The sequence below is a fragment of the Elephantulus edwardii genome, unplaced genomic scaffold (genome assembly GCF_000299155.1).
Source record: "Elephantulus edwardii isolate Elephantulus edwardi_28Jun2011 unplaced genomic scaffold, EleEdw1.0 scaffold00066, whole genome shotgun sequence".
NCBI classification, from domain to species: Eukaryota; Metazoa; Chordata; class Mammalia; order Macroscelidea; family Macroscelididae; genus Elephantulus; species Elephantulus edwardii.
Window position 1 is genome coordinate 15,688,760 of NW_006399816.1, and position 23,210 is coordinate 15,711,969.

The 23,210-nt window shown below is 46.5% G+C and overlaps 1 protein-coding gene across 1 annotated transcript in view; it reads left to right on the top strand.

Moving 5' to 3' along the window:
* The first annotated feature begins 3,256 nt into the window (after positions 1 to 3,256).
* ITGA11 (integrin, alpha 11) overlaps positions 3,257 to 23,210 on the top strand; it is a 201,524-nt gene continuing 181,570 nt past the window's right edge. Inside the window, exon 1 of the mRNA XM_006888404.1 lies at positions 3,257 to 3,397. Coding sequence (XP_006888466.1) covers positions 3,346 to 3,397 — 52 coding nt within the window. The 5' untranslated portion in view covers positions 3,257 to 3,345. The remainder of the gene's footprint in view (positions 3,398 to 23,210) is intronic.

Genomic DNA, 23,210 nt, shown 5'->3' on the forward strand with positions numbered 1-23,210 from the left:
TGGGAATAATCTAAATATTCATCAATGGATTAATGGATAAACAAACTATGGTACATAGACATTTTAAAATAGTATGCAATGTTAAAGAATAATAATGAAACATGAAACAACTCATATAACGAATGGATAAATCTGGAGGACATGCTGAGTGAAATAAGCCAATCATACTTGTTGAGGAATTATTATAAAAAGGTCAAGAAAAGGTGTACACACAGAAGCAACCATTCCTGGATAGTTACCAGGGATGGGGGGGGAGGGGTGGAAGAAGAAAAATCATACACTACAGAGTAGCCAAAGCCAGAAGATGGTAATACATCGGCATGCTTATCCTGAGCCACTTGTCTCTCTCCACACACACATATTCAAAGGATGAAATCAACTTCCTCCATAGTCAGTAGCCTGACAGTTCTGGTGGCATAGTCCAGAGCATGTTTCACTGCTAACTGAAGTCTGTAGGCTGAGTGGAAAAGAAAGCAATACTCAAGTCAAGACAGGAGTAGCTTCCAAGAGTGAGCAATAGATTTGAGAGGGATAAATAATGCCAACTACTTTACTGGTGGCCTAGCAGTAAGGAGTTGCACTGCCAACCCAAATGTAGGCAGTTCGAATACACCAGCTACTATATTTGAGAAAGATGGACAAGCTCCTTCCTAGCAATTTATAGTCTCTAAAACCCATCAGAGAGTCAGTTATGAGTGAGTTTTTACCCAAGAGCAATGGGAGAGAAACTCAACCTGAATCATCTCAAAATTCAACTCATCCTCTAGCGTCCATCTCAAATGCCACCTTCTCTTGCAAACCCTTCCAATTCCTCTCAGGCAATAAACTCCACCTACCTGCTACGTTCACGGATGCTGGGAGTTGAGCTGTTGTTGTTGTTGTGTGCCATCTAGTGCCTGTGACTCATAGTGACCCTATGTACAACAGCCCTAAACCCTGCTCTACCCTGTGCCAATCTCACCATCTCCAACACACCTACCCCCATTACCCCAGTCATTGAATCAATCCATTTCATTGAAGTTCTTCCTCTCTTACACTGTCCCTCCACCCTCCCAAGCATGACGTTCCTCTCCAAGGAATGGACCTTCCCTTCAACATGTTCAAAGTATGTCAGAAGAAGCTTCAGAATCCTTACCTCCAAGGAGCAGCCTGGTTTCACCCTCTCCAAGACGAACCTGTTTGTTCTCTTAGCAGTCTATGGTCTATTCAATACTCTTCTCCAGCACCACAACTCAAAGGTGTCCTCAGTGATAAACGGACACTAGTATTAATGATGTTTTCAGTCTAGATGTTTGTTGTTGTTGTTATGCGCCATCAAGTTGTTTGCGACTCATAGCAACCCTATGTACAAGAGCTCTAAACACTGTTCTATCCTGTGCCAACCAAGCCATCTCAAACGCACTTATTCCCTCCGCTCCAGTCACAGAATCGATCCATCTCATCAAAGGTCTTCCTCTCCTTCGCCACCCCTTCACTGCCAAACATGATGTCCTTGCAACATGCCCAAAGTATGTCAGTTGAAGCCTCAGAATCCTTGACTCCAAGGAGCATTCCGGCTTCACCTTCTCCAGGGCAAACCTGTTTGTTCTCCTAACAGTCCATGGTATATCCAACACTCTTCTCCAGCACCACAGCTCAAAGTCATCAATTCTCTATCAACCCTATTCACTGTCCAACTCTCTGATGCATAGCACACAATTGCCAAGACTATAGCCTAGATCAGGCGCACCTTAGTCTCCAACCTGACATCGTTGCTCTTCAGTGCTCTTGAGAGGTCCCTCACAGCTCACTTTCCCAATGCAATTTGTCTCTTGACTTCCTGGCAGCTGTTACCAAGAGTCTTGATTGTGGAGCCAAGTGAACTAAAACTGTTAACTATCTCAATCTCTTCACCATCCATACTGATGCTGCCAATTGGCCCAGTGGTAAGAATCTTTGTTTTCTTGATGTTGAGCTTCAATCCATATAGGAGACTGCAGTCTTTGACCTTCTGCAGGAAGCGCTTCAGGTCCTCCTCAGTTTCAGCAAGCAGGGTTGTGTCATCTGCATAACACAGGTTGTTGATGACTCTTCCACCAATTCTGATGCCACATTCCTCTTCATACAGCCCAATGTCTCGGATGATCTGTTCTGCATACAGATTGAAAAGGTATAGAGACAGAATACATCCCTGACGGACCCCCTTCATAAGGATAGAAAAATTAATCAAATGATCACACCAGTTATTGTCTAATGTCTCTACTGAATGCAATGAAGAAATACTACTAAAGAGAACATTAATGCATATCTGGGGGTTTGACCTGAAAGAAGTAGGGGGAGGAGAAGGCTTCCTGAGGAAGTAAGGTAGATGGAGCCTGGACTCTGCTTTCATCACACACTCTCATTTACCCTCTGCTAGGCTGTGTACCCTGCTAGAGGCCAACCTCCACACCCGGAAGCTGTGGCCCAAGGCCTGGTTTAAAATTTGCACGATAAATGTGCACTGAACTTAATTGCAGTGGTTAAACCAGCTGGAAAGGAAGGCGGCTGAGTTCCAAAGTGAGAGGAGAAGAGTGAGTTGGGGAAAGACGACAAAGGGAATCCTGCTTATATTTCAGGGTCTAATGAAGTCCAATGAGGTCTTCACATTCCAAACTCAGGATGCAGGAAGGCAAAGATTTTTCAAAATGAACTTAGAAGGAAACTTGAATTCAAGTCAGTTTTCTTGGGTCACTTTAAACATCCCTGCCAGCTGTGTGAAACTCTTTTCTCTGTAAAACGGGACTATAAATCATGTTTCCTATCTTCCTATCCACACCCTGAAATGGCTAAGGGGAAGGAGGGAGGTAAGGAGCCTGGTGACTTGGTAAACTAAATATCGAACTGTTGAATAAAATACTGGGCTAAATGAAAGGTCGGTGGTTCAAGCCCACCAAAAAGACAAAAGCCTCCTCGAGTTAATATTCACAGTCTCAGAAACTCGTTGGAGTCTCACCATGAGTCGGAATCCCCCGGATGGCAGTGAGTTCGAGTTCTGGGGTAAGCGATGAGAAAGAAGTGGCTCCCCCAGAATGTTCTCCTAAGAGGGGGATTGGAAGGAGGGTCTGGTGGTGGCTTGGAGGCGGACAGCACGCTGCCCGCTCAGGTGGCAGAGGGGCCGAGAGGGGAGCCCATGCGCTGGTGCTGTCCAGGCGCCCCTCCCCGCCGCTCACTCGAGCCCTCCCACTTCCTCTGAATGGGACGCGCTGTCCGGGAGCCTCGCGCCTCGCACTGCAGGCTCGAGGCGCCACGACGAGGCTGCCGCTCTGGCTCACCGCCCCCGCCCGCCGCCGCTCTGACCCGGCAGCCGCCGCCGCGCCGCGGGCCATGGACCTGCCCAGGGGCCTCGTGGTAGCCTGGGCGCTCAGCCTATGGCCAGGTACGTGCCCTCCTAACTCCCCCTTGGTGTTTTTGGGTTCCTCGCTGGCCCGCTTGGAGCCTCAGAGCCAGCTTCTGGGAGCGGGACATGGTACACCTCCTTGGACTGCTGTTGGGGACTTGGGTCCCCGAGAACTGTGTCTAGCGGTTCCACCAAGTTACGCACAAGAAAGGAGGGCACTTACATCTGGGAGTCTGGGGTGTTTGAGAAGAGTTGAGAAGGCTCTAGTTAAAAAGCGACGAAGCTAGTGGACCTTTTGGATACTCCGAGGACCTCCAAGAACCACGCTGGGGTTCCCTGCGCCTCCGCGAGGGGCACTCGGGCGTCCCCAGAGCGCAAAGGGTGCGCCGCCCAGGCCGAAGAAAGTGGCTGGTTGTAACTAAACGCAGGGAGTGAGCGCCGCTTCCATTGCTCTCCCGCTTGATGCTGAGTTGGGGGGAGTATCCCCAAGTTTGTAGAGCAGGCGCTGCATCCCCAGGAGCAGAGGCTGCCCAAAGTTCCTCCAGCCGGACCGAGCAAAGAGACCCTCAGGTAGTGAGTCCCTTGGCTGCGGTGAAGGCGGCAGAGCGCAACCCAGCAGTCAGGGTCTCCAGAAACGTTATCTGACACCCAGCGTAGGTAGGGACAGGGCATCTCAGCTCTGGCCATACTCACTCGCAATTATGCAATTCTTCAGTAATCTGAGGGGACCGGCCGCCGCCGTCGCCAAGGCGCACGCCATTGCCTAATGCACTCCAGGTGTCCGGGCGCAAAGGGGACCTAGAGCCAGCAGAGTTCGTGGTTGGGACCCAAAGGTCAGGCCCCTGCTCCAGGCGCCTGGCGCCCCGGCAGGGTCTAACATGTGGGGGTACCAGCCAATGAGGCTATTCTAAGGATGGCGAAAGCAGCTCTGCTGGCATAGACCCCAAGGAGCTGTGCTGCTAACCCTGTGGTTCGAATCCACCAGCTGCTCCGTGGGGGGAAGTTAGGCAGTCGCCTCCCGCAAGATTTGCAGCCTCAGGAACCCGATGAACGGTCTGCTATAAATCGATTCTGCCTTGACCGCAATAAGAATAAGTTTTATTGTGGGTTTTTTATTTGGAGCGTCCAGGTGCTCCAGCGGGGAAAAGGCCTTCTCGGGCGAGGGAGCCTAGCCTGGTCTTCCTGCCTGTGGGCTCCCGGGAGGAGGTGGGTAGAGCAGAGATCAGATATGGCCTTGTGCAGAAAGGCCCCCTGCAAATAGGAGCCGCAACCCTGTTCTCAGACCTAGACACCACCCTCAACAGGAAATCTTCCAAGCCTTGCATTTGAAAAGACTTCAGACTAATAGGCTTCAGCTTTAGATCCTAGCATCACAATTTAAATTGTGTGATTGGGCTTTAAATGAGATTAGGGCTGGGAAACGGGTGCAGTGAAGTATTGTTTTGAGAAAGAGGAGCCTTGACCTGGCCAAGATACATCTAGAAACCAGCTATGGGGGAGGGGAAGCTGAGCCCACTTAGGGTGCATTTAAACAGTAGGGGAGACCAGAAACCAGCTTCAGAGCTCCAGGAGATAGAGCCACAAGGAAAGGAGGTGTACTCCCGAATTACCCCGGAGAGTAACTGGTGCTGAAGGTGACCCTACCAGAGCCTTGGGGACTAGGGACAATTAGACCTCAGAGAATTAAGAGCAAAGGGCTTTGGAATGAATCAAGGCTGGGTTCCATTGCCTGGTAGTAGCTCTGCAACTTTTCAAATACACTTCCTCCTCTGCAGAATGGACATAGAGGCTCAAAGTTGGTGAAGTTTTGGAGATTGTTAAAGTGAGGCCCTGTAAGAAGCACCCTGATCCAGGGCTGGGCACATTGTGGGGTTCAATCAATGGTCCTACATAATGTCACTCAAGTGAGAGCTGTGTGAGGAGAGAGGGCACATTAAAGGACCGGTGTGAAGTCAGGCTCTGTGACTCAGAGCTCCCTTGAAATGCAGAAAGCCATCCCTGAATTATGTCTGGCCAGTTTGACTTATTTTTGACATGTGGGATTCATTAAACATATCAGTCAACGTTGGAACAACATCTGCTCACAAAGAGCTGGGGGCAGGGGCCCAAGTGTGTGTGTGACCCAGGCTCGGTAACTGGGACTAGGAAAGACTGAAGAGCCCTGGTGCCCCATGGGTAAGCATTCAGCTGCTAACCAGAAAGTCAACTGTTTAACCCTACTAGATGGCACATAACAGCAACAACAATAGCTCCAAGGGAGGAAGGACCTCGCTACCTGATCCCAGGAAAACTTAGGAGACCACTCTGAGTGGAAATCGATTCCACAGTGTGTAACAAGAAGTATTCAGAAAAGTCAAAGGGCTGGAGGCTCAAACAAGAGAAATTCAGTGCCAGGCACTTAAGCAAGGAAGACTTCCTGGAAGAGGAGATATCATTCATACTGGCCCTAGAAGGATGTGGAGTGTGAACAGACTTTAAAGTGGGACTGCTTCTACTTTAAAACAAAGAGGACTGTTTTAAAATGCCGAAGATGACCCTGGGGAAGCTGGACTCTGAAGCTTGTAAGGGTTTCAGAAGTCATTACGTCCAGTCCCCTGACTCCAGGGCTGGACTGATGTTGAGCTCTTAAGCACTCATTATACAGATTCGATGTGCAGATTGCCAGGGAGCTTGCCTGCTGGTATCTGCATGGTTCAGATGGTCTCAGGCCTGTTACAGGCTAACCTGGTCCAAGCTATTCTGCTCTCACACACCCCCCCCCCCCCTGGTAAATCCAGACTGAAAATTTGCCACTGATGGCCCAGAGCTTTGTTACTAGTTGCAGGGAGAAGGGGAGGAAAGAGGCTGGAGCTGGTTGGTCATCTTGTAAACCAAAAGTAAATGAGCTCTGGATACTTTGATGGTGGATTTTCATACTGTGGAATCTCAGCCTAGGAGCCCTGATTGCACAGTGCTTAACCTCATGGCTGCTGACCATAAGGTTGATGGTTCAAGTCCATCAGGAGATCCACAGGAGGAAGGCCTACAGTCACATCCTGTGAAGACTGCAGTTTTGGAAACCCTCTGGAGTGGTTCCACTCTTGTCCTCTAGGGTGGCTGATGAATAGGAACTGACTCCATGGCGCAGCAGCAGCAGTCATTTATGACCTGTGGCATCCGACCTGGAGGAAAATGTCAATGTGGTCAAAACCCAAGAAGATACTTTCTCTCCTCCCTGCCTCTATATTTCATTCCCTCCATCACTAGATGCTTACTGAGTCATGGCAGCAATTTGTTTACAGGCTGAGAAACAAAACTGCCTTGATTCAAGCATTTCTGAGAGGCCTTAGGTAAGCCCTAAGGGCCTCATTTCTATAACTGTGAAATGGGGAGAATAATGACTTCCCAGCTGGTGGTGGGCTAAGTGATTCAGAGTGATTCATTCAAGTAGCATGCTTACAACAAAACCTGGCACAAAGTAAGTTCTCAATTAACGGAAGCAGTTATTAATCCTTCTTGTCATTTATTACGTGATCTATGCCAAGCACTGTGCTGAGCACTTTCTCATGTCTCATTTAGTACTTATTACAGCCATATGGAAGTCTCTGGATGATGTAGTTAACATTCTCAGTTGTTAGCTGAAAGATTACAGGTTTGGATCCACCCAAGGGTACTTCAGAAGGAAGGCCTGGCTATCTACTTTTGAAAAGCCAGCCACTGGAAGTTCTCTTCTGATATACATGTGGTCGCTAAGCTGGAACTGTCTTAGAAACAACTCTAACGTTGACTCTACTGGGTTGGGTTGGTTGGTTGGTTGGATGGTTTTAACAACCATGTGAAGTCCCTACTGTAATCACCAAGTTATATATGAGGAACCAAGGATCAGAGAAGTTAAATGATCCTTTTAAAGGATGCTAGGGAGCTCTCGTGGGCTAATGGTAAAGAGATACATTAACAATCCAAAGACCCGTGGCTCGAATCCACCATATACTCTGTAGGAGAAAGACAGACAGTCTCTTGATGTGTGATTTACAGCCTCTGAAAACCCATGGGAGAGAATCAGCTATGAACTGGTTCTGGCTGGACGGTACACAACACCAACAATGGCATGCTGATGAAGTAAGAGCAGATATTTGGATTTTATTAGCTGGAAATTCAGTGCTCTCAGTCCATGCACAGTACTTTCTTCAGGACATGGGCCTTGACGTCAGAGAAGCAGATAGGATCTCTCATTAAAGAGCGCATCTCCAGGGAAACTGAGACCTGTATGAAAATGGACATGGTCAGATGGGTCCCCAGGGGAGGGGCAGCCTCCTCTCTCAGATTGGCCAGTTCAGAGCTGGACTTTGACTCCTCACTCACATAGTGAGAAGATGCTTAGTGGGAAACAGTCCTCTTATGTCACCTTATCTTGGCGCTTCCCTCCCAGCTCTGAGTGCCCATGCTGAAGGAGACTGTGACTGCCATCGGCATCCCTCTCCAGCACGTCCAAGCTGAGCATTCCTCTCCACCCCACCTTCTGCTCCTGTCTCCCTAATCAAAATTGACACCGAGCTTCAGGCTTAATGAGTTAATTAATGCTGAACATCAGTAGGAGTGATGACAGCTTGATGTGTCCCACCCAAAGGGATTTGGATCTTAATTGGCCAAAGCCATAAAGAGGTAGAAGTGGAACCTCGGGCACTAAGAACCTTGGGCACTATTCAGGGGAATAGCTGAGGCAGGAGATGTGCGTGACCTCGTCCAATCACTGAGGGCCCAGTTCTTCTACTGGGAAGATGTTCTCTAGCTCAGTCCTTGTGGAGGGCGGTGGCCTCATCTTATAATGTGGAAGAAGCCGTTGTGTGGCTTGGGTGACATTACTCAAATGCAGGCAGAGAAACACCTTGAGGGGTTAGATTACTGAGTTTAAGAGTTTAGAACCATAGTCTGTACTTGGTCAGTTGGGATGTTGTTGTTGTTAGGTGCCATCAAGTCAGTTCTGATTTATAACATAAAACAGAACGAACAGTGCCCAGTTTGTGTAGATAATAAAGCATTAAGAAGAATGTGAATCCCAGAACACATAATTGAGCTCATTAAAAATCTATACCTAGAACAATAAGCTGCTGTGCGAACATAGCAAGTGACCACTGTGTTGTTTAAAATCAAGGAGAGTGTCCGTTGGGGCTATATAGTTTCTCCATATTTGTTCAATCTGTATGCCGAGCAATCATTTGAGAAGCTGAACTTGATGAAGGCCAAAGATGATAGGATAAGAGGTCACAAGGACGTTAGATTAATGGGATCAGAACAACCAGAATGGAAATATGGAGAATGCTCACACATTGTGAAACACGTGGCCAGTGTCACATAATACGATGTATAGGAGTTGTTCATTGAGAACCTAATTTGTTACACAAATTTTCTGCCAAATCACAATAAAATATTTTTTTAAAGCAAGTGAGCTTTTTCCATGTGGCATATGGGGTGAGTTAGGCAGGTTGCTATAGCAGCACATGCCAGTATTCCAAACAGGATGACACAAAGAAGGGATTCCTCTCTCTGCAGCTGTGGCGGATGGCTTTCTTCCCCTAGGCACCATCACCCGGCTGGGCCTGGCTACCAGGAATCCTGACCCTGCACATTTCCACGGTGCATTTCCCCTGCTGATCAAGGGGACTGGGCCTCTAGAGGCCACGGACTTGGAGAAAATCTTGAAATGGTCAAGTGGGTTTTGCTCTTGATGGTCTGACGTGCATCCTGTCAGCCAGGGTGACACGTGAGGGCAGAGGCCTTGCCAAGGCTCCTGAGGCCATTAGGTGGATGGGGAAACTGAGGCTCCTGAAGGTTGAGTGATTTGTCCATTGGGATGCACAACCAGGTCTTCTGGACGAGGCTGAGGTTTGGGCCCTAACTGGTTATATCTATTAAGGAAACTTAGGAGGCAATTAGGAATCTCTAGGGGCATAGTCCATAAGGAAAAGAGTTGCTAACCTGAAAGTAGTGCCCCTCCAGTGGTTGGGGTCTGCCGGCAACTAGGCGAGAAATGGGCCATCTCTGAAAACCTGCTGGAAGATCAGCTGTTCCTCAGTTCTAGCTGGACAGCAGTGAAGTTTGGGGTTGGCGGGTAGGTTGATGAAGTAAGTGGACTCCTTGAGTGGTATGTGTCACTATTATATGAGAGTCTGGTGTTGTGAGTCCCCCTAGAGGTGCCTCAGAAAAGGCTGATGATCTACTTCTAAAATATCAACCACATACCCAAGGAAGCCCCTCAGATCAAGTGATTTGTGTTAATCCTAAAGTCTTGGAAATCTTTTTTTCATACTCTACTCTCTCTGCATTTATTCACAGTACTTTCCACCTATGGGTGCTGGCTGTGCGAAATGGATATGTGGGGTCCCTTTTTCAAAGGGTGTTAGGAATTTCCAGGTAGCTGCTGGAGAGCATGGAAGCAAATGTGCGACTCCCTGAGTGTGGAGCTTTCAGTGAGTGTGGAGAGGGCACCCCATGAAACCAACCCTGCTCTTGGGTTTCTCCCCACAGGCTTGGAATTTACCAAGACAGACATGATGGTTCCACTTTACAGATGAGGGAACTGAGTGATTTGTCCAGTTGATCCACATAGAATGAGTACTTGCTAAGCCTAAGCGCCATCTTCATGCTCTCTCAACACCTTTTGGTCAGAACTGACCCAGGGTTGATTGGGTTTCTGAGGCTGTAGATCACACAGAAGAAGATTGCCCATCTTTTTCCCACAGAGCCGCTGAGGGAGTCAAGTTGCTAGAGAAAAATCAGGCTTTGGGTTAGCAGCACAGCTGTATGAACTAAGTCTTCAGAGCCACCAGGTGTTACTAGGAAGTCCACCGTAAATAAGGCACCACCTTCCCTTCGGAGCCACAGGGCTCAAGCAAAGTTCTGGAAAGAGGTGGCCACAGAGCAATTATGAAGTGCATAGTCATGTCTGGGCTCCCTAAAGCTGCTTTGTGAGCTCAGGAGAAGGAAGTGACTGGCTTTGCATGGAGCACTGGGTACACAAAGCCCAGATTGGGTGGGAGAGGGACCCTCTATGGAGGAGGAAAGGATGCCAACTCAAAACATAGCAGGAGGGACCCAAGTTCAGCCTGTACAGAGGACCACAAAGCCACGCCTGGACTCCTGCCAATACCTCCTGCTGTCATCCATCCAAGTGTTTATAATAGCCGAAGTAAGGCTAAAATACTCAAAGAGCTGTGTAACATCCCCCTTCCCCCCTTTCTTAAAACCTTCAATGGCTCCCCACTGATACCATGCTGACTCCAGATCCTTTAACAGAACTTAACAGGATGAGGGCTCAGGACAAGCTCCTAATGAAACCACTTGAATACCCAAGACTGAGTTTCCTTAGCTGATCCAGTGCAGCCAGCAATCTCCAATCTTCACTCATCCCCTGTCCTTCTAACCTCTTACGCTGTGGCATTCATTTTTTCTGGCTCTCTCCATTATTCTTCAGGTCTCCCCTTGGGCATTACTTCCTTCTTTGAACCTTACCTGATCACCACCATCAGAGCTTGAGACTCCCCTCAAAATATCCCACCACGGTTCCACACCACAGACAGAATGCTGCCCCTGCTCCACATCTCAGTGCACTCTGGCACCTCCATGTCTTGTCAACCACTGTCTCCCTAGTTTTCACCCAGGGCCAGGCACAGTCTGTGCTCAACTTAAAAGTGTTGAATGAATGAAAGAAGGAAATGGAAAGATGTTTAAGGGTAAGATTTTAATTACTTAGCTTAATGGGTAAGGAGTTGTGCTGCCTACCCAAAGACAGGTGGTTCAAATCCACCAGCAACTCCATGAAAGATAGACAATTTCCTCCTGTGCTACTTTCAGCCTCTGAAAACTGCTAGATCCCCTGTGAGCCAGGTCTGAGTTCACAGCAGTGAGTTGGACAGTTGGTTGGTTTTTTTTATTATGTGAATCAATTTCAACAACCCATGTGTGTCAAGTAGAATCATGCTCCCTAAGGGTTTGGGGTTGTTTTTTTTCGGGGGGGGGGCATGTGGATTCATTGTTATTTTTATGAAAGTTTAAAGAAAGGATAAGTTTTCATTTGTTCATTGGTACACCTTTTTCTTCCTCCCCTCCCCCACTCCACTTTGTAATGCATATATTGTTCCAGGTTGTTTGTTGCCACACACACAGTGTCTAATCATCCATTCCCTTCAGATAGTCCCTACTTTCTCACATTCTGGTGTAAGGTTCATTATCTATCCGTTCTTTCCCTGCCCTCTCCTCCCCTCCCCTGTGTTCATCCTATTTTTATAACAGGGTCCTTTGCAGTTTTTGTCCTTTTGTGACTGAGATGTTTCACTCAGCATAATGCCTTCCAGACTCATCCATGTTGTACAGTGTTTTACAAGTTCATTGTTTCTCAGTGCTGTGTAATATTTATTCCATTGTGTGAATGCACAGTTTTTTTATCCATTCATTTGTTGATGGATACTTGGGCTGCTCTCATCTCTTCGCTATTGTGATTAAAGCAGCAATAAACATAGGTATGCATACATCTGTTTGAGTGGTGGCTCTGATTTCTTTAGGATATATTCCCAGTAGTGGAATTTCTGGGCCGAATGGTATTTCTGTTTCCACCTTTTTGGAGAAAGCACCAAGCTGCCTTCCGTAGTGGCTGTACCATTTGACATTCCCACCAGCAGTAAATGAGAGTTTTAATCTCTCCACAAACTCACCAGCATTTGTAGTGTGCTGCCCTGTTGAACTTTTCTATTGTTGCTGGAGTGAGATAATATTTCATTATTGTTTTGATTTGTATTTCTGATAGCTAACAATTTTAAACATTTTTCCATCTATCTATTGATTATCTAAATGTCTTCTTCGGTGAGGTGTCTTTTCATACCTTTGTGCCTGTTTTGTGATTGGATGGTTTGTGCTCCCTAGAAGTGTTAATGGCTGGTTTTTCAGAATTAGATCACTAGACTTTTCTTCTGAGCCATCTCTAAGTGGACTAGAATTTCTAACCTTTGGATACCGGTCGAGCATGTTAATCATTTGCACCACTTAGAGATTCTGAGGGTAAGATTAAACCACACACAGATACATGCACGTGCATGAGCTCATGCACAAACCCAAACCAGTTGCCATGGAGTTTATTCCGACTCACAGTCACCCCATGCACGTTAAATGAACACTGTGCTCTATTGTTGTTGCTGCTGGCTGTTGAGTTGGAACGGACTCATAGCTAACGCTCCAGCAGGTGTTTAGAGGCAGGTTAATGATACAGGAGGACATTGACCGTCTAACAGCTGGTAGATGTCTTTGGGATGCAGTGCCGCTACTTACCATTGGGCCACCAGAGCTCTCTGTGCTCCTTTTCAGCAGTTTCATTTTTGAAAGCCTTTTTCCGGGCCTTTCCTCCAAAAGCACGATAGATGTCTTCCGGTTTGGTTTTTTTTACACATGCGCCTAGGAGGCCCTAATACTATGGGCAATATGGGCCACATCCTGTATTAGGTGCTCTGATAAATGAAAAATAAGAAAGATCCTGTCCATCATGCAATTGTTTGTCTTGAGCATGGTGATGTTTATATGGGATCGAATTGACAATTGCAACTCTAAAGGCTAAGTAGGAAGCTTAGAGAGAACTGAACTTACGTTAACAGCCAAAGGACAGTTCTGAAAAGGAGGTTGGCAATAGATGCACGTCATGAAGAATGTCATCAATGCCATGGAATTGTACATGTAGAAACTGTTGACTTGCTGTATGTCTAGATCTGTATACATTCAACAACAAGCAAAAAAAGGAATCCTTTTTTAAAGGAGCTCTTGATTAAATACATTAAGAAGCTATTTGGGTAAATGACAACAAGAGAGGCAGCAGGAAGGGCTCTGAAAGCTACAGATAAAGGACTATGGGATTTGAGAGAAGTGAGAGAGGTTCTTTTCAAATGCAAGGAAGAATCAAGTTTGATAGCAGGAGGGAGTGAATAGAAGGCAAATCTAGGCAAACCACATGTTCATTGGCCTGCAGGATGCTGGGGTATATGCTGTGGGAACTGCATGCAGCCAATGAGATAGAACTAGAATGATGTCAGCTAAGACATGTAGACTTGGCAATGAGGAGCCATCGAAGATTGTTGAGGGAGGACAGTGGCCGGTAGGGGTGCTGTAAGTCAGAATTGCTTTGATGGCAGTAAGTTTGTTTTGTTTTAGGCTTTTGTGATGTGTTCTAACTTGTGTTTGGAGGATGTCCCTGAAGGGAAAGCACAGAAGTGGAATTGGATGCAGCAAAAAAATAATAGGAACTATTAGCACAATAAGATAGGTTCTGCAGTGGGCAAGGGAAAAGCACACAAGAGCCTGAAGTGCAGGACTGAGATGACAGCAGAGTGGTCCTCTCGGGACAAACTCTCTCAGGGCCTGGTTTCTGAAAGGAACCTTCAATGTGTCTGGGAGGTCAAAGGTATTGTCTTAGTAACAAAAGATATCACAAGTGGGTGGCTTTCATGGACAGAGATTTATTTTCTCACAGGAGACTGAAAGTCCAAATTCATGGTCCAGTTCTAGAGGAAAGTTTGTGATCCCAAAGCCATGTGGTTCAAGTCCACCAGCTGTTTTTCAGGAAAGGAACTGGCAACCTCCTTCTGTGCAATTAACTGCCTCTGAAAACCTGCCAGAGGGTCAGCTATGGGTTGGTTCTGACTCAGTGGTACACAACAACAACAACAACTGTAGTTGCCAGCAAACTTTGGTTTTTCTGAGCTTGTACTTGCCTTTTTGTGTCTGTCTGTGTGTGTCAGTGTCTATCTTTGTGCTAGTGTGTGTGTTTGTGTTTTTCTGTGTCGGTGTTTGCCTTTTTGTGTCTGTCTTCATATTCAATCTCTTTCCTGTATCTGCTGTTTTTATAACTAGGAGGTTGTTAATTTTAGGATCCACTCTACACCAGTATTGCCTCATTAATATAACAGGAGAAAGCTTTCGTTTCCACCAGATCCTGTGTGAAGGTACTCACTGTCATCAAGCTGGAATCAGCTCATAGCTGATCCTCCAACAGGTTTTCAGAGACTGTAAAATTCAGGAGGGGAGATTGCTTGTCTGTCTTCCTTGGAGCAACTGATGAACTGGCAGCCCTTTGTGTTGGTAGCTTGACTCCTTGTCTACTGGGTCATCAGAGCTCCATTTATAGGTACAGGAGTTAGGAATTCATCACTTATTTTGGCAGGGACATATAGGGACAAAGCTTAAGGAGGTGAAGTTGAGTCAATTATGGATCTATCAACTTTGAGGTGCTGGTGTGTTGGCTGGGATCTTTGGAGCTTGGAGACCTGGAGTGTTGTTTTACTGGGAGCCTGTCACACAGCATGCCTTGGTGGCCTGGGAGAGAGGAAGTATACTTGAAATAGGGCCTCCCATCCTCCACCCTCTTTCCAGGCCCACAAGCGGTGATTCATGCCCCTAACTTAAGGAGAACCCAGATTCCGAGTTTAAAAGCATTTCAGAGCAGAAGAAACCAAGGAGAGGCACAGGCCAGACCGCAAGCCAAACATCAGCTGTGGAATGTGCTTGCTGCTGGTGGTGAGGCCAGCCAGGGGCAGAGGTGCTGGCAGGCTCGCCAGAGGCCCTGCAAGTAGCCTGAACTAGTCAGAACTGTTGAGGAGATGGTCTCCACTCTTTGAGCAGTGGATCTGCTTGCATTCCAGCACATCTTAGCCCAGGTCACTTCCCTCTCCCTCCAGGCTCTAGGTTCTACTGGTCTCATATCAGCTTTCTGGTGAAAGCTCTGTTCTCCCTTCAATCATCCCTCCTCTGCTGAGCAGAGAAAAATAAGACCAGAGACAGACAGAGGGCTAGGGGCTTCCCAGAAAGGCTCCCATGGTCTGTCCAGCAGCCAGTTCACTGGTCTCCCTGCTATTGCCATTGTCCATCAGTCCCTTCCACTCAGCAACAGAAGGATCCCATTACGGTGTAAGTAAGAAGAGGGATCCTGATAGAGCATAGCGACCACTCAACACCTCTGCTCTACACCTTTCACCTCCTCTGAGTAAGTGACTTGGTCCCCATTGCCTCTTTTTTTAAAAAAATAAAAAAAAAGAGTATTGACTTGCATCTAATTGTTCATATACATCGTGTTTTATACATCTTGTTACTTCTTTGACCTCGTCATCCTCATCTCTTCTCCCCTTCCCGCTTGGCTCTACTCACCCTGGGATGTTCCTCCAGACTTTGCACTTTCTCTTCTCTCTTCCTAGAACTCTTTTCTCCCCAGAAAACCTCTCTCACTTCTTTCACTCAGCTATCTCTACTGGCCAATCATATGTTTGTGGTTGAGTCTTTACTCAGCCTTCAGATTCTCATGAGGTCTCCCTGGCACATCTGACTAAATAGCACCCCTATGTAGAGGGTGGAACCAAATTTCTCCTTGGACGCTAGGATTTTGAAGCTCTGTCTCGCATACTTTGGGCATGTGGCCAGGAGAGACTGGTCCTTGGAGAAGGACATCATGCTCAGAAGGGTGGAGGGACAGTGCAGGAGAAGAAGGCCCTGATGAGATGGATTGATGCTGTAACTGAGGTAATGAGGGTAGTTGTGTCTGAGTCAGTGAGACTGGTTCAGGATAGGGCAGACTTCAGAGCTGCTGTACATAGGGTCACTGTGAATCACAGGTAACTCAATGGCACATAACAATAACACAATATACACCTCCACATCAACAGTCTACCTATGACCCTTCCCTCCTTCAGTCTCTTTCAGGAATCTAGTATCATCTAGAATATGGCAAGGAACCCTGGTGGCACAGTGGTTAAGTTTTCAGCTGCTAATTAGAAGGTCAGTGGTTGGAATTCATCAGCCGTCCCAAAGGAGAAAGATACAGAAGTGTGCTTCCATAAAGATTATGGCCTTGGAAAATGTGGGGCGGGTCTACCTGAGAACAGCAGGCTAGGGTCATGATGTTCCTAGGTAGTGCAGTTAAGGAAGTCAGCTGCTAACTGAAAGGCTGCAAGTTCAAATCCAACTAGAGAGTAGCTCATAAGAAAGGCCTGGCAATCTATTCCCAAAACATCAGCCACTGAAAAGTCTGTGGGAAACAGTTCTGCTCTGGCACACACAGCATCACCATGAGTCAGAATCATCAGAATCATCTCCATGACAACTGGTTTCTTAACATGGTGCTGGACTGGGCAATATTCCGACCTCTTTTACATTAAGTTGCCATGAGTTGAAGCTGATATCACCTACTTCATTTATTCACCTCTTTTCTTTTCTAACTTCGCCACAGAAGGTAATAATCTTCATGAAAGGAAGGGGGGTTTGTCTGCTGTGTTTACATTTGTATCAGAATAGCCTGATACATGAACATCAGGAAGATAGCAGGAGAATGTGTGACTAGAGCAGGGATGTGATAAATATTTGTAGGATGAATGACTACATCATTGAAGATCTTCCCACCAGCTACAAGAGATGCCTGAAATCTCATGAACCAATCAAACTCCCCTTTAAGTTATGCACCGCCCTCTTAGCAGGCCCCCAGGTGGGCACACATCTGACCTAACACTTCTGTGGTCATTTTAATGTCTTGCTTTCTAGGCAAGATCAGCCAGTGGTGTTGAAGGCCACTTACAGATATGCAGGGCATGGAGGGTTTCGGAGAGAGAAATTTTCCAAACCATACCAAACCCACTCATTCCAATTCAGTGACCCTATAGGACAGAAGGGAACTACCACAGGTTTGCTCAGATTCATTTTTCTCACAAAGAGCAGCTAATGGGTTTGCAACAACAACCTTCTGATTAGTTTCCTAACACCTAACCTACCATGCCACTAAGTCTCTTCCTTTACTGTGGCTGACTCTGAGAAGAAGGGGAATCCCAGAACACTTGTTTGTGCTAATGCATAACCTATACTTGGACCAAGAGGTAGATGTCAGAACAGAGCAAGGAAACACTGCATGGTTCAAAATCGGGAAGGGCGTACGCTAGGGATGTGTTCTATCTCCATACCTCTTCAACCTGTATGCCAAACAGATTATCCGGGAGGCTGGGCTCTATGAGGAGAAATATGGGGTCAGAATTGGTGGAAGATCCATCAACATTCTGCATTATGCATATGACACAACCCTGCTTGCTGAAACTGAAGAGGACCTGAAGTGCTTGCTGCTGAGGGTCAAGGACTGAAGCCTTCAATATGGATTGAAACTCAATGTCAAGAAGACAAAGATTCTCACCACTGGGCCAATTGGCAACATCAGGATGGATGGTGAAGAGATTGAGATTGTTCACAGCTTTAGTTTGCTTGGCTCCACAATTAACACTCTTGGCACCAGCAGCCAGGAAATTAAAAGACATATTGCAATGAGAAAGTCTGCTGTTAGTGACCTCTCCAAAGTACTGAATAGCAATGATGTCTCTGGAGACTAAGGTGCGTCTGATACAGGCCATGGTCTTTGCAATCACTTGTTATGTGTCAGAGAGTTGGACAATGACTAGGGAGGATAGGAGAATTGATGCCTTTGAGCTGTGGTGCTGGAGAAGAGTATGCACTGCTAAGAAAACAAACAGATTCATCCTTGAGAGGGTTAAACTGGGCTGCTCCTTGGAGGCAAGGATTCTGAGGCTTTGTCTGACATACTATGGACATGTTGTAAGGAGGGACCTGATCCTTGGAGAGGGACATCATACTTGGGAGGGTGAAGGGACAGCACAGGAGAGGAAGACCCTCTATGAGGTGGATTGATTCAGTGACTGGGGTAATCAGGATGGGTGTACCGAAGACAGTGCGATTGGCACAGGACAAAGCAGGGTTTGGGGCTGTTGTACATAGGGTTGCTATGAGTTGCAGGAGACTTGACGGCACATAACAACAACATTTTGTATTGAATTTTACACAAAAGCACACATTTTGTTTCATTCACGTACATTGTATTTATCACATTCCTTCAATTACATTTTGTTTCATATGTTCATTCTTATGCATAGTGTTTTATAAAATTAGTCACCATTGATCTATGGCTGGCTACTATTACTCCATCTTTTCAGGTCCCCATCAAATCTTTCCTATTCCTTCACCACCACCCCCATCTACCCGCCAAATTCTGCTATCTTACTGATTTACCGTCTTGTCATTTTCCACCTCCATTCACCATCCTTTCCCTTCTGGAATTTTGTATGTGTCTTACAAGTTATCTTTCTATTTTTACAGTAATGGTCTTAATCATTTTTTAATGGAGGAGGACCTTGAAAAGGTACTTCTGACCACAGCAGGCAGCCCAGGACAGTCAATCTAGCTCCATGCTGTTCAGCATTATTTACTGTGACTCAGAGTGGACTCCAGAGGACATGTGAAGGCCCTGTTTTATACAATGAAACCTTGGTCTAAAGTGGAACTCTCCAGGGAACAAGGAGATGGATCAGACTCCACAAAAGAGCAGTAATTCAGACATAATTCAGACATAATCCACATAACATGACCCTAGTACTATGAAGGAGTTAGGAGTACCCAGGACAATAGTGAAAGCCAAACAGTACACCCCAAGTTACCGTCCAATCCCAGGAAAGCACCAGAATTTGCCCCGGCTACTAAGGAAATAGCATCAACCCATTATACAGATGGAAAGACTGAGTGTGCACTCTTTCAGGCTCATATCAGGGGAACTGCTTCACTGGGATAGAGTTAAAATAACTACATCCCTGATGCTTCTTTCCATGAGTGACCTTTGTAAATAACTTCTTCTCTTTGGAAGGTACAATGGAAATTATAATACCTAGTGTGAAAAATTATAAATAATACCCAATACCAAACAAAACATCTAGCATGAGAGAAATGCTATAATAATAATAATAATAAGCAGCTCTGGTGGCCCAGTGGCAAGAAGCTGTACTGCAATCCCTAAGGCACACAGTTCAAATCCACTAGATGCGCTGCTGGAGAAGGAGGGGCAATCTCCTCCTGTGTCAGTTGGATCCAACTCAGTAATACACAACAAGAAAATACGACTATTACTATAATGTTGCTATGTGCCATCAATCTGGAACTAACTCATAGCTGACTCCCCACTGGGTTTTCAGAGGCTGTAAATCACATGGAAGGAAATTGTCCATCTTTCTCCCTCAGAGAAGCTGGTGAATTCAAACCACCAGTCTTTGGGTTGGCAGCAAAACTCTTTCCCCACTAGACCACTAGTGTTTCCTATTACTATAATAGTAGTAGTAGCTAATATTCATTGAAAGTTTTTTTATAGGTCCCCAGATGATTCCTGATGGCAGTAATGGCTGTGAGCACAGCAGAGATCGTTAAGGACAGCATAGGATTGAGCTTTCTGTTGTGCATGGGGTTTTATAAGCCAGTACAGAATAACTATGATAAAGCACTTCATATGTCTACATGGCTATTGTTGTTAAATACAATCAAATTGACTATGACTCATGGCGACCCTATGAACAGTGGAGCTGAGCCCTGCCTTTGCTGTGCCGTTCTCATCGTCTCTGATACATTTGAGCCTGCCATTATGGTCACTGTGCCAGTCCATCTCATTGAAGGTGTTCCCTTCCTCTGCTTACCCCTTCACCTTTCCAAGCATGATATCTATTTCCATGGACTGCCCCTCCCAAAAACATGCTCAATGTATGTGAGACAAAGTTTCACTCTCCAGGCCTTTAAGGAGCACCCTGCACCTTTTCCATGACATATTAGTTTGTACTTTTGGCAGTCCATGGGCTACATTCTCCAGCACCACAAATCTTAGTGAAATGTAGATTCTTATTCAGCCTATCTTGAGTGGAGTGGTAAATTCTTAGCAAGGATTTGAGCTGCTTCAAAACCCCTCATTAGAAGGGGCACTAGTGGTGTAATGGTTAAGTGCTTGGTTACTAGCCAAAAGATCAGCAGTTCAAACTTCCTGGCCACTTGGAAGGGCAGTGATGTGGCAGTCTTCTTCCATAAAAGTTCGAAAACAAACAAGCACTAACTCAGTGCTTCGAGTCAGTTCCATTGAGTGAACAGAGGCATATCCTGCGGGGTAGGCCACCAGAGATTTGGAAGCCCAGTGGGACAGCGCTATCCCCTAGGGTCACTGTGGATCTCACTTGATGGCGACAGGCTTGGTTTGTGTTTGTTTCTTTCTTTTAAAGCAGCACTTGCTGTGAAATCTAAGGTCAAGTTTACTTGTCATTTAAAAATACCTTTTAATGTTTTGGAGGCCCTGGATTGCATAAGCAGCTAACAGGTTTGGCTGCTGAATGAAAGTGGGGTGTTTAAAGTGCACCCAGAGTTCCTCACAAGAAAGGTCTGCTGGTTTGATCCTGAAAAATCTGCACTGAGCACTCAATGGAGAATGCTTCTGCCCTGACACTCTACTGGGTCACCAAGACTTGGAATAGACTCTTTAGCAACGGGTTAGTCAAATGTTAACATTAACTCTTATACGCCTACACTCTTCCATTCTCCTGAGTGGCTGGGGTAGGGTTTGCCTGGAGGGCTCTTTTAATGAAGCAGGCCTAGATTCTATTCCTTCCTTGGAGGTTTGGTGAAGTAAGCTTCCTTTAGGCACTCTGGTGACCTAGTGGGTAAGGAATTGCACTACCAACCCAAAGACCGGCAATTCGAATCCAGCAACTTCTCTAAGGAAGGAAAATGGACTATCTCCACCTGTGTTATTTACAGCCTCAGAAAACCCAATGGAAGGTCAGCGATCAGTCAGTTCTAACGAAACAGCATATAACAACAACAAGGTCTCCCGTTGGCATTCACTGGGGGATCTGAGGATAGACAGGCAGGTATCCACACCGCTTTACTCACTCCACTCCGTCCCGAGGAAGGGCCAGGGAGAGTGTTTGCACTCCGCCTGCTAACAGGGTCCTTTGCTGTGTCTAGCAGTGCTGTTTGAGTTGGCAGCAGCCCCACTGAACTTGTCTCCATTGCTTATGGGAGTGGTACAGGGGAAGAGGGGGCTGCCCTGGTGGGTACCCAGCTCATGTAGTGGGGAAAGTTTTCATGTGGAAAGCCCCAGATCAAGGCGTTGATGAATATGGAGTGGCTGGAGTGAAAAGTTGTGGTGGAGGAACAGAAAACCCCTGGGAGGCGAGGAAACTCCCAATCCTCTGCCTCATAAATGTCTTAATTAGATGCACATTAAAGTGGAGAGAAGCCTGTTGGTTATTCCAGGCCCTAATAGTTCCATAAAGGCCTCTTCTTTCAAGAAGCCCCCCTGAACCACCGCCAAAGCAACCGTCATATTCTGCTGGGTTTCTCCACCTCCTGTTATCAGCATCTTCCATGGCCCACAAGGTTGTCCCCGTTCCCATGCAATGGGAACCTCCTACTCTGTGTAACATAATGTCCTCCTTCACATCTAACGCACAACTCTCCCAGGATCTTGACACTGCCTCTGACAGCTCACAACACCTATCTCCCCTCTTCTTCAGACCCTCCACTGAGCTGCTGGGCAGGAAAATAACTGGAGGAGGAGTTCATTACTGACAGAACGATGGACTTGTTGCCTACCCTGTTTGATAGGGAGGAGCTCTGGTGGCATCATCTGTAGCATTTACACTGCTCACTCAAAAGGCTGAACATCTCTGGCAGTTTGAATCCATCCGCTGCTCCAAGAGTAAAAACTAGGCAGTCTCCTTCCATCAAGATTTACAGTCAGAATCAACATGATGGCAGTGAGGGTTATTTAGGGTTTGGGTTCAGGGGTTTTGTCAATCCCATAGTGAGGGAACTCTGATAATGCAGTCCCTAGGGAGTTGTGCTGCTAGCCCAAAGTCTGTACCTCTGTGGCTGTTCAAATCCACCAGTGGCTCAAAGAGAGAAGGATAGCCAGTCTCTTTCTGTGCAATTTATAAACTCAGAAATCTACTGGAGGGTCAGCTAGGGGTTGATTCAAACTCCATGACACACAGCAATAACTAAGACCCTAAAAATGGCAATAGACATTTGAGGTGTTTTTACAGCCATGAGAAATTGATAACAAAGGGACATTTGTGCAGTTCTCACAGGGACCAGAACATATCCATTCCCCACTATCCTTCCATCCTCACCGAAGGTGGCCAATGGCATCCAACTAGCTTGGACTCCAATGGATCTATGTTGAGCTCCAGGAGCCAGAGAACTTTCAGATGGGTGTGGACGCATCTATTGTAGGGCAGGCCCTGTGGATTTGGAAGGGAGTGGCCCCCACAAATCCTTTTTTTAGTTTGCATTCAAAGAGCAGAGACAGACATGCCCGGTAGTTCTCTGGGTCCTCATTGCCCCACTTCCTCTCCTCCAAGGGAAAGCCCGGCCACAAATTGCATGTCCTGTGTCTTGCCTTGTTCTGCCTTTGCCCGAAACACTCCCTGGGCTGGACAAACCTAAATGTACAGGGCTTGTTGATTCACCATCTATGACAAGCAGGAGGCAAGCTTGGGAGGTAGAAACCAAAGCCGAAGTATGTAAAAGCTTTGAGCTGGGTAGTATGTCAGGAAAGGGAGGGGCACCATGTCCAGTTCAGCTCCCTTTGAAATGGTCTGTGACCAGGGTCAGAGTGTGCAGGGCTGCCACGTACAAACACACAGGCTGTGCAGCACATAATTCAGACCCACTACAATGGAAACAGCACCCCTGTAGTTGAGGACTGCAGGGTCTCAGGAGTAGGGTGTAGAAAGTGACAACAGTGTGCATCAGTGGGCTTCAAGTCTACACAAACCTTGGCAGCATAAGGGGTGAAGTGCTGACCTGCAACCCACCAACCATTCCACAGAAACAAGTCTGCTCCCATTAACAGTTGCAGCCTTGGAAACCTAATGGGACCATTCCACTCTGCCCTGTGGGGTCATTAAGAGTTGTAATTGACTTGGTGGCAGTGAGTTTGAGTGAATTTTAAACCCTACAAAAACCTATAAAATTTACTCCCATATGTACC